Source organism: Peromyscus maniculatus, chromosome 13, assembly GCF_049852395.1.
Source record: "Peromyscus maniculatus bairdii isolate BWxNUB_F1_BW_parent chromosome 13, HU_Pman_BW_mat_3.1, whole genome shotgun sequence".
NCBI lineage: Eukaryota > Metazoa > Chordata > Mammalia > Rodentia > Cricetidae > Peromyscus > Peromyscus maniculatus.
Window position 1 is genome coordinate 36451749 of NC_134864.1, and position 13267 is coordinate 36465015.

General features: G+C 45.4%; 1 protein-coding gene across 1 annotated transcript in view; it reads right to left on the minus strand.

Moving 5' to 3' along the window:
* The window catches only part of Sgpp2 (sphingosine-1-phosphate phosphatase 2), a 112951-nt gene that overhangs the window by 49236 nt on the left and 50448 nt on the right, over positions 1-13267 (minus strand). The window contains exon 2 of the mRNA XM_016009877.3: positions 9841-9999. Coding sequence (XP_015865363.1) covers positions 9841-9999 — 159 coding nt within the window. The remainder of the gene's footprint in view (positions 1-9840; positions 10000-13267) is intronic.

Here is a 13267-nt window from a genome sequence, read left to right on the forward strand (position 1 = left end):
AACAGAAACATGCTGAGTGTGGGCAATGCCCCAAGTTCAATCCCCAGCACCATCAGTAACCATAATATACTGATTTCAAATAGCAAACATTGACAGATGTCCAAATGACCACAAAGGCGTATTTATGATTGTCTAGGTTTTGATTTGGGTACCAATCACCTTAGCTTTTCAGATCACTTCATTCACAAGATTTCTGTTGCACATTTTCTGAACCAGGGACTAACACATTCGTGGCTCTTTATGTTTTAATTTTAAAGAAAACACTCCAAAAAGTTCCTTAAAATTTTTTCCTATCTCTCACATAAAATCTCCTAGACATATTTCTCATAACTGCATATGCACTCAATATGAACATCCCCAAGAGAGCTAGATGGCAGGTTGGTGCATCCTTCAACACATCATTTTAGGTTGCTGATGTATAGCTTTATTTAAAGACAGGCAGCTGGTTTTCTGTAACTCAGACCTTGGCAGTGTTTTCATATTTTAATCCTTTAAACAAACAAACAAACAAACAAACAAACCTTCTGATTGCCTTATAGGATAAAGAGTCAAGCATTCCTTGTTGCTAGGTAGAGTTTTCCAGAGAACATAAAATCCCATCTTTAACACACATTCTGAACAACTTCCACGTTATAAATCTAGGTTTATAGACTAGTATAGGACAGACTAGTAAAGGACAGACAGCTGAGCCATCTCTCCAGCCTCTCAGGTTCTCTTTACTTCACACCACCTCTTTGCGAAGCCCTCACGTACGGTTCCCAGGCATGTTATAGACGTGCAGTCAATTGTAGAGTCTATATTAAATTGAGGGTGTAATATTCTCATCCTTTCTTACAGCCTAATAAAAGAAATAATCTGCTCCAGCTTCAGCCTGTTGCTATGATAAACCACTGCTGTTTCACCTTCCAGTTCCAAGTCACAGTCATCATTCAGAGAAATCAGCACAGGGACTCAAGTTAGGTGTTTGAAACAGAAACCATGGAGGAAGGCTGTCTGCAGGACTACTCTTCAGTCCCTGCTTGGCTGACTTTTATATAAAGCCCAGATCTGTGTGAGGAATGGTACGGCCCCCAGGGAGCTGGGCCCTCCTGTATCAATTGCTAACCAAGGCAATGTCTTACAGACATGCTCACAGACCAACCCGATGTAGGCAATCCCTCAGTGGAAGCGTCTCCTCCCAGACGACTCAAGACTGTGTCCAGCTGACAATTAAAGCGAACCAGGATGTCATCTCTCACACTTGACTCCGCCTTTATTTGTTTACACAGTGTGGGTACAAAAGGAAGCAAGCTTACTGCTGCTCACAACCTGCTAATTCCTACTTAGAGGTTTCTGGAAAAGCTTCAGAATGCCATTCTCCATCTGCCAGAGTCCAACTGCTATCTGTCCAAAGAGCACTTTCAAACTGAAATGAAACAAACAAACAAATCACTGTTTCCCTGACTCTGATTTCAGTGCCTGGGAATGCCAGAAAAAAAAAAAAAGAAAGAAAGAAAGAAAAAAAAAAGAAAAAGAGAAACAAAACCTTAATTTTAAAAGGGACAAAAACGCAACGTCTTTTTTCAGTTAAATCTGAACAGACCCAGAGCAAACAATGAATTTATATGCTCATGCTCTCCTCCGCCACCCCTAGGGAGCAAGGCTTGTGGGCGTGCTTCTCACCCACATCACCTTTGGATCTAAAAGCTCTCTAAGTGCACCCTCACTGAACTGCTGTCCTTTGGCTTACATTCATTCATAAGAACAAAGGTTTCCTAGGGACTTAGATCCAGGCTAGAGTCACCACCATACCCCTAAGAGTCCATTGTAGAGAAGACCTCTGTCACTTCTCCCTATCCAGAGCCTGTGGGAAGACTATGAAGCCAACCCAATGTAAAGGCTTGTGGATGACCCGGGCAATTATTTTTTAAATGTATTCTTTTCTATGTATGTATGTATGCATGTATGTATACATATATGTATTATGTGGGCATGTGTGTGCATGTTGAGGCTTGAGGAATGATATGGAGTGTTTTCTTCAGCCACTCTCTACTTTATAATACTGAAGCAGGTTTTCTCATTTGGACTTAAAGCTTGCTGATTTGCTGGTCTAACAAACCAGCTTATTCTGGGAGATCTCCTGACTCTGCCTCCCAAAGCTGAGATTGCAGGGGGACTCCATGCCTGCCTCGCTTCTTTGTGGGTTCTGAGGATTTGAACTTTAGTTCTCACACTTGTGCAGAGGGTACATTGTCCACTGAGCCATTGCCCTTAGGACCAGGGCAATTTTTTTTTAAACAGTAGATGTGTGGTTTAAGCCAGAACTTAAAATTAAAAAGATCTGAATATTCTCAAAGATGCACGATTGCTGATATTTTCACAATCATAAAAGTATCAGAGAGCAGGGCTGGAGAGATGGCTCAGAGGTTAAGAGCACTGGCTGCTCTTCCAGAGGTCCTGAGTTCAATTCCCAGCAACCACATGGTGGCTCACAACCATCTGTAATGAGATCTGGTGCCCTCTTCTGGCCTGCAGGCATACACGAAGACAGAACACTGTATACATAATAAATAAATAAATCTTAAAAAAAGTATCAGAGAGCAAAGAGTCCTGTGGGCATTCTGCTGGACCTCACAGTTTATAGTCAATCAAGCTGAAGCCCAGATACAAACACTGTTGACTAGTTATTTGTAAACTCCAGACTATAATGAACTGCAAAGCCAAAGCAGTCACAAGCCCACTGTGGCCTAGCTCCATCTCCAGGAGGGCCTCTCATCTTGCTTTACATGTGTATCACGTGCCACACAAACTACAGGGCAAACAACCGTCAGCGGGGCCAGAAGCCAAGTCCTCTGATTCTAAAGTCATAAACCATCCTTTGACTCCATGTTTCAAGATTGAAATATCGATAAATCTTCCCTAATCCTATAGCTCATTCTAACTTTTTTTTAAAATCATGAACTGAAAGTTGCTTTTAATGGTACATAAAATCACTTATCACAAAGTAGCCTATAAACTGCATACTGCGATTCCTGCAAAGATAGACCCAGACGTAGTTAACCTTCAGCCAACAGACATGGCGGGATTCACAGAGCTTTCATTTGCACAGTATGTCCGCCTCGTTCCCTCCCTCCCTCTTCTTACCTTCTCCCTAGTACTAGGGATCGAACCCAGGGCCTAAACCATGCTAGGCAAGTGCTCTATCTGTGAGCAACATGCTGGGCACTCCATTGTTTTCCTAATGTGGCTCATTCCTTACAGAATGAAGAGCAAAATTAATTGAACAATTTTTAATACACAAAACCACCAAAGTATGCTTAACGTAACGATGGGAAAAGGTAACTGCAGGATATAGAGGCTTCGAGACCCTGCGACCAGTTAGTTCTGGTTTCAAATCTCCGCTCCTTCCTACGGGCTCCATTCTGTGGCATTCCTAAGGTCCACACCCTGTCCAGCACTAGTGAGGATGCCCGAGAGGTGGATCTCACTAGAGGGAGAGCGCTCTTGTCTTAGACACTAGCGTACGTATAGTCCAGTTGAGGAAGGTCTCACTGAGCTGCATACCCTTAACGTGGCTGACTCTGATGCAGTCTGCAATGTCATTTAGTCACAGGCAGTTGGTCAAGCCCCTGGCTCTGTCTCATAGAGAATGAATTAAGAGCTTGCGCACTGGATTCAGCCCGACAAGGAGAGCACAGAGCCGTGGCTGGGGCTTTGAACATCAAGAAAGAAAAAAAGGCTGGGACACCGGTAGCCAGGGTCAGCAACACGGTTTCCTGATGGTTAAGACCCACAGAGAACACAGTACCTCTGGCCACTCTGTACAGTTATAGACGTCGGCCGAGCAAAAAAGATCTGCCTACTGTCTGGCAGCAACTACCCTGTGAAGATATCCTATGTGGCGGGGTGCTCCTACTAAAGAGGGTATTAAAGAGGGGGTCCTCTGCTGTTTCCCAGGACACAGAAGGCTTCTGGGGGAGCCCCATCCTGCACAGTGAAAGCAGAGGGGAAATCAGAGAGGACAGCCATTAGGTTCCCAGGGGTGCGCTGGCCTGGAGGTTCTCAGGCCTCCAGAAAATTCCAGAGGCCAAAATAAAGTAGAACCTCTCGGCTATGACTGGACAGAACATTTGAGTGTGGAAGCTTGTCCCTCATCTTCCCAGCATAAGAAACAGTTCCTAATCCTCACAGACTACAGAAGCACCAATATAGGGCTTTTAAGTACCTCATCTCTCACTGTGGCAAGACAGCACAGGAATTCAGGAGGATGAAGGTACCCAGAGGCTAGCTGTTCGGCAGTAGGTCTACCTTCTCAGAAAATGCCCAGTCCCCTGCAGGTCAAAGCCCCACCTCCCTGAAAGGACAAAGGGCCTTTTTTTTTTTTTTTTTTTTTTTTTTTGCCTGAGGCAGTCTTTTCCACTTGGTCGCTTTGCAAATTAGGATAAGGAGATGGAAGCTGGGCCTAAGATTAGCAGGCGGCCTTCCCTCTAAGGGCCTCTAATTCAGAAACCACAGTACCAAAGCTTTTCACCTTTACTGTCCTTCAGATCCCAGGGATGCTCCAGCCTTCCAACGGGGTTGTTTAAAAAAAAAAAAATCTGGGACATGCAGTCAGCAGGTGGCTGTGAGGATGAGATGTCACAGGAAAGCATAGCACAAAGAACTGAGAGGAGCTTGTGTCCTGTGGCCACAGAACACACAGGACACCTGTGACCCGAGGTGGAGCCTTCCTAACTAAATGGTAAAGGGGTTTCTGAGTGACTGCAGTAGCCATCGGAAGTGGCATACTGCGGTGGATAGGGAGGATGGGTGGAATGGGATGGATTTGGGGATAAGACCCGGGGTGACCACTACAGGCTGAACTTAGCGGCTGTGCCCCCTTGGGCAGGTCCACCTCTTTCTGTGTTAGTTTTCTTCGTAAAATGGGGCTCTGGGTGTATGTAGTACTCGGCATAGAGTGTGTGCCCGATAAAAAGCTACTAGGGGAACCCATGTCCACTCAAGAATATAGCTTTATAAAGAAAACGTTGAGATTTTAAAACAGGCTTTTTAAAAATTTTATTATTCATTTATTTATGCATTTATGCTTTTATTTATTTTGAGACAAGTCTCACGTAGTTGGCCTTGAACTCTGATCCTCCTGCCTGCACTTTCCAGGTGCTTGGATTGCAGGACTGCACAGCCAAGCTCAGATGAGGTTTTTGTTTGTTTGTTTGTTTATTTGTCTTAAGAAAGAGTTGTTAAAGTTTTTATTTGAGCTGGGTGTGGTGGTGCACACCTTGAATCCCAGCCCCCGGGAGGCAGAGGCAAGAGGAGTTCAAGGCTAGCCTGGCCTACAGAGCAAGTTCCAGGACAGCCAGAGCTATACAGAAAAACCCTGTCTGGGGGGGAAAAAGCAAATTTTTCTTGCCTGTTGACTAGTTAAGTTTCTTCCATTTGTTTTGCAAATAGGTGGGATAGATTCTGGGGAAAAAGCTAGTCCAGAATGGTACCTTTCTAAGGATGCTGAGGGACTGATAATAATATGTCTGTAGGTGATGGGATGGAGCCATGATAAAAGAGAAACAGGATTCCTGACATTCTGCCATGTCAGGATGTGCCTTAGTTTTGGGGTGATATGAATATGCCTTGGCAACATCTATTTGTTTTATTGTCTTCCGTTTGAGACAGGGTCTTAGTCTGTAGCTCAGGTTGGCCCCAAACTTGTGAGTGCTAGGATTACAAGGGTGAGCCATCATATTCAGCTTATAGAGCATCAGTAATCAGTGTGAAACAAAATAAAGAGATCCAGGGCTGTGCGTCAAGATGTGGCAGAGCATATACTTCGCATCCTCAGGCAGATCTAGTCCAACTCCATTTTTCAAGATAGTCTTCTCCTGCACTCTGTGTTTCAACCAATTTTATACTTACCTGAGCTTCTAGGCAATTACCCACCCACACAGAAGTTCAGCGAAACATCAGAAGTGATAGTTGAGTGAGCTGGGCAAAGATCTCTGTCATCCAAGTCTTAGGAGATGGGTGACATGGAGAAGGTGGGCACATTTCCAGTTGTTTACTCATTCTCAAATTCATATTCCCTCTCTCCCACTCTGCCTTCCTTCTCCCTCTTCCTCCCCTGCTCCCGTCTCTCTCCACGGCCTCACTGGATAGCCTAAACTGGCCTCTGATTCACAGTCTTCCTGCCTCAGCCTCTGACACCAGGATTACAGTTCTATACCATTGTGCTGGTTCCTTTTTGTCAATCTGACACAAGCTAGAGTCATCTGGAAAGAGCAACCCTCCACTGAGAAAATACCCCCATCCGACTGGCCTGTAGGCAAGTCTATGAAAGCATTTGCTTGATTAGCGATTGATGTGGGAGGGCCCAGTCCACTGTGGGCAGTGCCATCCCTGGGCAGAGAGTCCTGCATTCCATATGAAAGCAGGTTGAGCCAGCCATGAGGAGTAAGCCAATAATCAGTGTTCCTCCATGGCTTCTGCATCGATTCCTGCCTGCAGATTCCTGCTTTGAGTTCCTGCCTCGGCTTCTCTTGATAATGGCCTGTAACCTGTAAGTTAAATACACCCCTTCCTTCCCATGTTGCTTCTAGTTAGCATGTTTTGTTTTTTTTAATCATTTGTGGATGCCAGATTTTATGTAGACACACACACACACACACACACACACACACACACACACACACACACACACACACCATGACAGTAGAAGTGAAACTCTTTGGGGAATTAAAGGAACTGATGGTAGGAGAGAAAGGGGAGGGGAGGGGCGTATGGAGGGAGCATGTTCAAAGTACGTTACAGACTTCCATGAAAACGTCTCTGTGAAATCCAATACTATGTACAGTGAATATATGCCAATAACAAAAAGGATGGGGAGGAATCACTTTCAGATAATGTGATAATTACAGAGAGGCAGATGGAGTTGTCTACCACATGAGTCCGTTTGAAGGCTTTTTGCTTTTCATGGTTAGCCTCCACTAAAACCAATACTTGCCTCTATTATGTGTCAAAGACCAAACCAATAGACTGAGTCTAACAACCCCATCAAGACATTTACTTAATATTTAACTAAGGCTAAATTACAGATTCCACTTCAGAGGGAAAGGGGCAGAATCCCGGACGCCTCATTCTATTGCATTCCATGCGGGTTCTAGGGGGTTTCAATCTGGCTATTGTTGGCTCTGCTTAAAGAGTCATTAATCTCAAGTGAGAACCAATTTAACAAGCCGAGACATCTTTTGAAGTGACTGGTGGGAGCAGTTTAAACAGAGGATTAGGAGATAATCACATTTTGAGTCATCTTTGGGCCCCTATAAAGCTGACCCCAGGCCAGGGGGTGTGAGGTGCAGGCCCTCTTCCACACCTCTCTAAGCAGGTGACAAGCTCCTTTGTCAGGCAAGCAGGTGGCCGTCGGAAACACTGATCTCTTTAGACACGTCGTCAACTCCGCAGTGATGCTCAGGACTGCTTCATAAAAAGATACCCAAACCCCACAGCAGTAAAACCCTCACAGGCTAGCAGGCATGAGTTAAATGTGGGCGCAGAACTGCCCTGTGCTACTGGTATCAGCTAGCTGGGTGTGAGTAATCAAACAGGGGGGAAAAAAAACGCTGTTTCTCCAACTTAAGCTCATTTATTGAGAAAGCGCAGGATCCCAAAGGGCCCCCTGGAAAGAACACTGTGCTTTTCTGGTTTTCCTTATTGCCAAAGTTGTGGCATCTACAAGAGAGAAAAAAACAACAAAACAAACAAACAAACAAAAATGGTGTATGCTTGCCAAGCCATTAAGCTTTTTCTAAACTGTCCCTTCAATTGTATTGCGTACAAGCAGCAGGCAGTGCACAAATTATTTGACACTAAATCAGCATTCATTTCAAGAGAACTGTCTGGTATTGAGGGAGACTCACAATGCAAGACAAAAATCATCGAAGACAGCCTAGCACTTTACAAAAGCATCACTATAGTCTATGCCATTCCACCCAATCTTTGCTATTTTTCTCCCTCCTGCACACCACAGAGGGACCTCTTTAAAATGTCACATACATAGCACATGTGTGACCACGTGACAAGCCTCCAGGGATCTCTGGCTGTGTCCTTTCAGCTGAAATCAGTGGAGATGGCAGGCTGGAATCACAAAGTGCTTTGAACAGGGTTTCCATTCTGGGTTTCATCACAGTGGCAGTTTGACTGTATTTGGTCCCCCATAATCTCATAGGGAGTGACATTATTAGGATGTGTGGCTTTGTTGGAGTTGGTATGGCCTTGTTGGAGGAAGTGTGTCACTGTGGGGGCGGGCTTTGAGGTTTCCTACAGTCAGGATACTGCCCAGCATGTCAGTTGATGTCCTGTTGCCTACAAGACTGTAGCAGTCTCAGCTCCAGCATCACCTCTGCCTGCATGCCACCATGCTCCCCGCCATGGCGATCACTGACTGAACCTCTGAAACTGTAAGCAAGCCCCCTCAACTAAATGTTTGCTTTATAAGAGTTGCCGTGGTCATGGTGTCTCTTCACAGCCATAAAAACCCAAACTAAGGCAATCACCCAGGTCTTTCTCATCCCACAGCCCGATCCATGGCATTGGCAGCCCTGTCAATCATCTCTCCCTACCCCTATCCACAGCTGTTGGCATCAAAAGCAGCCAGTCTAAGGGACTGGCCAGAGATGGACAGGTTTGTGGGATTGAACTCTATAATGAACTACATATGATTGTCTTGAAACAGTCCTAGCTGACAGCAGGAGGTAACAGGGAATAGTCACAACTGTGTTGTACCTGACAACCCAACCATTCCCCAATGTCAGACCTTTGAGGCTGTGGTTCCTGGATTCCCCATACACGTAGAACATACCCTACTTCTCTGAGCGAGTTTGAACAGCCCTGTGTTGCCGAAAATAACAACATGCTACCTGTGTCACATCAGCCAGATGTTGCTTTTAGGACCATGAGCCTCTGCCCCAACCTCTACGCTGTGATCATGGTGTGAGTAAACTCCCTTCTCCCCTCATTGAGGACACGCCTTGCTTCTGATCAGGGAGAGAGAACCAAAAGCCATGAATTATTAGGGGAGAAGTCGGGTCTGCATAGAAACTTCCAGAATCAAGAAAGGGCTTGGACTATAATCAGAAAAATGGAAATGGTTTAGCTATGATTACACATACCTCCACACACATGTGGACATTTGCAGACAGATGCACATAACACACACACACACACACACACACACACACACACACACACACACCACCTCACACAGCCGTGCAAAAGAACAACAACAACATAAACCAAACACAAACAAACAAACACATCGACCAGAACTTTCTCCCAACCAAGGCTAAGAGACAGGGTACCAAGGAAACAGCAGGAGGGGGCTCTTGCTGTACACCTGACTCATCACAGTTGTCTCGTGTGTTACCCCCTAGGCAGGCAGTCAGCCGAGGATGTTTTGACCTCTCCAATGTATGAAGAGTCATTGCTTCCCAGTGCTTGGAATTTCTGCTCTACAGCTTCCAGTTAGATTTTCATCAAATTTTATTAATATAGCCTCTTGGAAGGTTTTACCCCACACTCCACAAGAGTTCTTACAAAGCTCCTTTCTTCCCTGCCCAGTGTCTTACCTCTCTTCTAGTCTGTTTTCTTATAGAAGGGAGAATATCAAACAAGTACGTGAAGGCACAGGTTGGCCTGTTTTTTTGCAAATAAAATGCACTATGCTTTTTCTAAACTAAACTAGAGCAAATAGCAAATTCTTGTGCAAGTAGTGTTAAAGGAGAAAGACCACCTGTTCAAGATACTTGCATACCAAGGCAGGTAATCACCTTAGATGTGTCTGTGATAAGTAAATAATAATGACAAAATACTTACAACCCATATCATGACCAGTCTTCTGGACAAATAAGGATCAATATTCCAGTGGGTGAATGGGAGAAATGTGATGTAGAACACTTCCTGGCCCAAGGCGGCTGAAAACCGGAACAGGTAATAGTAGAAATAATTCTTCACAACGTGCTTCTCTACATAAGCCTGTAAGACAAAGGCCGGGAGATTCTGAGTTCATTCAACATGCCTGGAAGAACCTTGCCTAAAACTCACCAGCAGGGTGCTGCCTCATCCTGTTACTGTGGTCTCATTAACACCAGCCGGTATCATTGCTGAACATCTGCCAGCCCCAGCTTGTAAACAGAAGCACAGGAGACATTAGGGGTTGTTGTTGTTGTTTGCTTTGTTTTGTTTTTACGATTAAACATGCAGCATCAAAGGCAGATGTATGAGGAGAAGCTCCTCTCTCCCTCCACACATCCGAGTGTGCACGTAAAACAAACCAGAGCCTCTGTCTTGTGTGTATAGAAGGCTAGAAACCTGTAGGAGGACCAGAGCGGCCCAGTACCATATGGGTTCCTGAAATTCAGAGGAGAAAAATGATGCTTCTCTCAAAGATAGCCATTCATCCCATCCAAGTACTGACGCGTGTAGCATGAATCTTAAAGAGTCTTATTAATAAGAATGAACCTGGGGGCAGTTATTGGGGTGAATACTGGAAGGTCAGAGAGACAGAACAAGCCACAGCTAACCTCACCTGGCCAACTTCTCAGCTGATCTTGTTTCCTCAGACTGGAAGCCTCTGTGTCCTCATATCCGAATGGTTCTCAGCTGAACTGTGCTGCTCAAAACTTAAAAGCTTAACCAGCCAAATGCTTCTAGTTTCTGGTCCTCATACCTTATATACCGTTCTACCTTCTACTACCACTCCCTAGGATTAAAGGCATGTTTTACCATGCCTGGCTGTTTCCAATGTGGCCTTGAACTCACAGAGATCCAGAGGGATTTCTACCTCTGGAATGCTAGGATTAAAGGCGTGAGTACCACCATTTTCTGGCCTCTGTATCTAGTGGCTGTCTGTTCTCTGTTCCCAGATAAGTTTATTAGTGTGCACAATATTTTGGGGAATACAATGCCACCACAGACGGGGCCTAACCTTGCTTAGCTTCTGAGATCAGGTGAGAGCAGACACATGCAGGGTGGTATAGTCTCTAGAACATATGAATACATCACCTTGCAGAACAAAGGGTCACTGCAACTACAATTCAGCAATGAAGTGGAGGTAAAGCTGCTTTCCTAGATCATCTGTGTGGGCTCTGTAGTCACAGGGATCCTTTCATAAGATGGAGTGAGGGTGTGCCACCAGGCTTCTGGGCCTGGCTTCTAAGCTCAGGAGCCCATTTTGACTGTTGGGCATGTCTTTTCCCTGGCTTTTATGTATTTATTATTTATTCATCTATTTATTTTACATCCAGGCCTCAGCCTCCCCCTATCCTCTTCTCCCAGTCCCTCCTTCCCTCCTCCAACCCTGCTTCCATCCCCGCCCCAATCCCCTCGTCTCCCATCTGCATCCAGGAAAGGGCAGGTCATAAGTATCAACAAAACATGGCATATCAAGTTGCAGTAAGACTAAGCACCTCCCCATGTATTAAGGCTGGGCAAGGCGACCCAGTATGAGGAGTAGGGTCCCAAAAGCCAGTAAAAGAGTCAGAGACAGCCCCTGTTCCCATTGTTAGGAGTCCCACAAGAGGACCAAGCTACACAACTGTAAAATATATGCAGAGTGCCTAGGTCATTCCCATACTGGAGGGCATGGAGGGGGAGAGTTCTTGAGGGGGGCTGCTAGGTCATGCATTTCGGGATTTGGTTGAAACCTGGTGCAGGAGAATCTCCCAGGAGTCTACGGGAAGGATCGCAGCTTAGACTCCTAGCAACAGCAGATACGTAGCCTGAACTGGCCATCTCCTGTGACCAGACTGGTGCCTGGCCCAATTGTTATCAGAGAGGCATCGTCCAGCAACTGATGGAGGTGGATGCAGAGACCCACTGTTAAACATTAGGTGGAGTTTAGAAATCCTGCAGAGGAGGAGCATGTAGGAGCTGAGGGGTCAAGGTTCACAGAGGGCTCACCCAGTCAACTAGCCTGGGCTCATAGGGGCTCGCAGAGACTGAACTGTCTTTTCCCCTTCTTAATAAACTGTCTCTATTTCTACCACTCAAGATACAAAGGAGGAAGGAGGCAGAGACGTCAGAATCAAAGAGCTAGGTGGAAATGCTGGCCAGCTAGATTTGAGGATAGAGGAAGGGACCACAAGCCAAGGAGGGCAGGGTGTGCATTCTCTGAAAGCTTAAAGTACGGGAACAGACTTCTCCCTTAAGTCTCTAGAAGAAGTCAGGACCTGGATGACACCATGACTCCAGTCAGTAAAGGTCCATTTTAGACTTCTCACTACCAGATGTCTAAGAGGGTAAGTTCCTGGTGCCTTAAGCTACTCAGTTAGTAGTGACTTGTTTCAATAGCAATAGATAACTCAGCCAGGGACAGGAGAAAAATACTTGTCTCTACATTTTAGTTCACCTTGTAAATAGGACTAATAAAGGCACACCACAGGGATGGTGTCAAAATACAGCAAGTACCCATGGGGGACGTTAAACTGTTCTCCCATCTTGTCACCTGCCTGCCATCACCTTATCCTGGAACAGGCAGAAGGGGAAATTGCCAGGATGAAGCAGATAATGCACCTCAATACAGCGTGTGACTGATCTGCCAGCTTGTCACAGTCTAGACTCATCTGGAAAGAGAGTGTCAACCAGGAATTTTGTGCTTTGTATTGGCCCGTGGGCATGCCTGTGGCGGGGTGGGGGGGGTGTCTTAACTAGGTCAATTGATGTGGGAAAGCAGGCCCACTGTGGGCAGCACTATTCCCTAGGCAGGGAGTCCTGGACTGTTTAGTAGTGGAGAAATGGAATGGAGCGTAAGCAAGCAAGGATGTGTACATTCATTCTCTCTGCTCATGGCTTTGACTTCACTACCCCACAATAATGGATCACAACCTAGATTTGTAAGCTGAAATAAACTATCTTCCCCGTATTTGCTTTTTGTTATTTTGTCACAGCAACAAAAAATGAAAGTAGAGCACCATGGTAAACACGTTTATATTATGGCAATATTAATAGCAAATTTAACAAGAGAACATTTTACTTTGTTAAGTGAACCAAAAAAATCTCTTGTCTCTCTGTCTCTGTCTCTTTGTCTCTGTGCCCCACCCCACCCCTTTCTGGTGGAGACAGGGACTCACCATGTATATAACCTAGGCTGGCCTGGAACTCGCTATATCACACAGTTGCTTCAAACCTGACACTGATCCTCCTAGGCTTCCCAAATGCTAGGATTATGGGTGTATGGCATGATGCCAGATTTATAAGGATTTCAATGCCGCTGAAAGTCATACACATTACAAAACTGAAATGC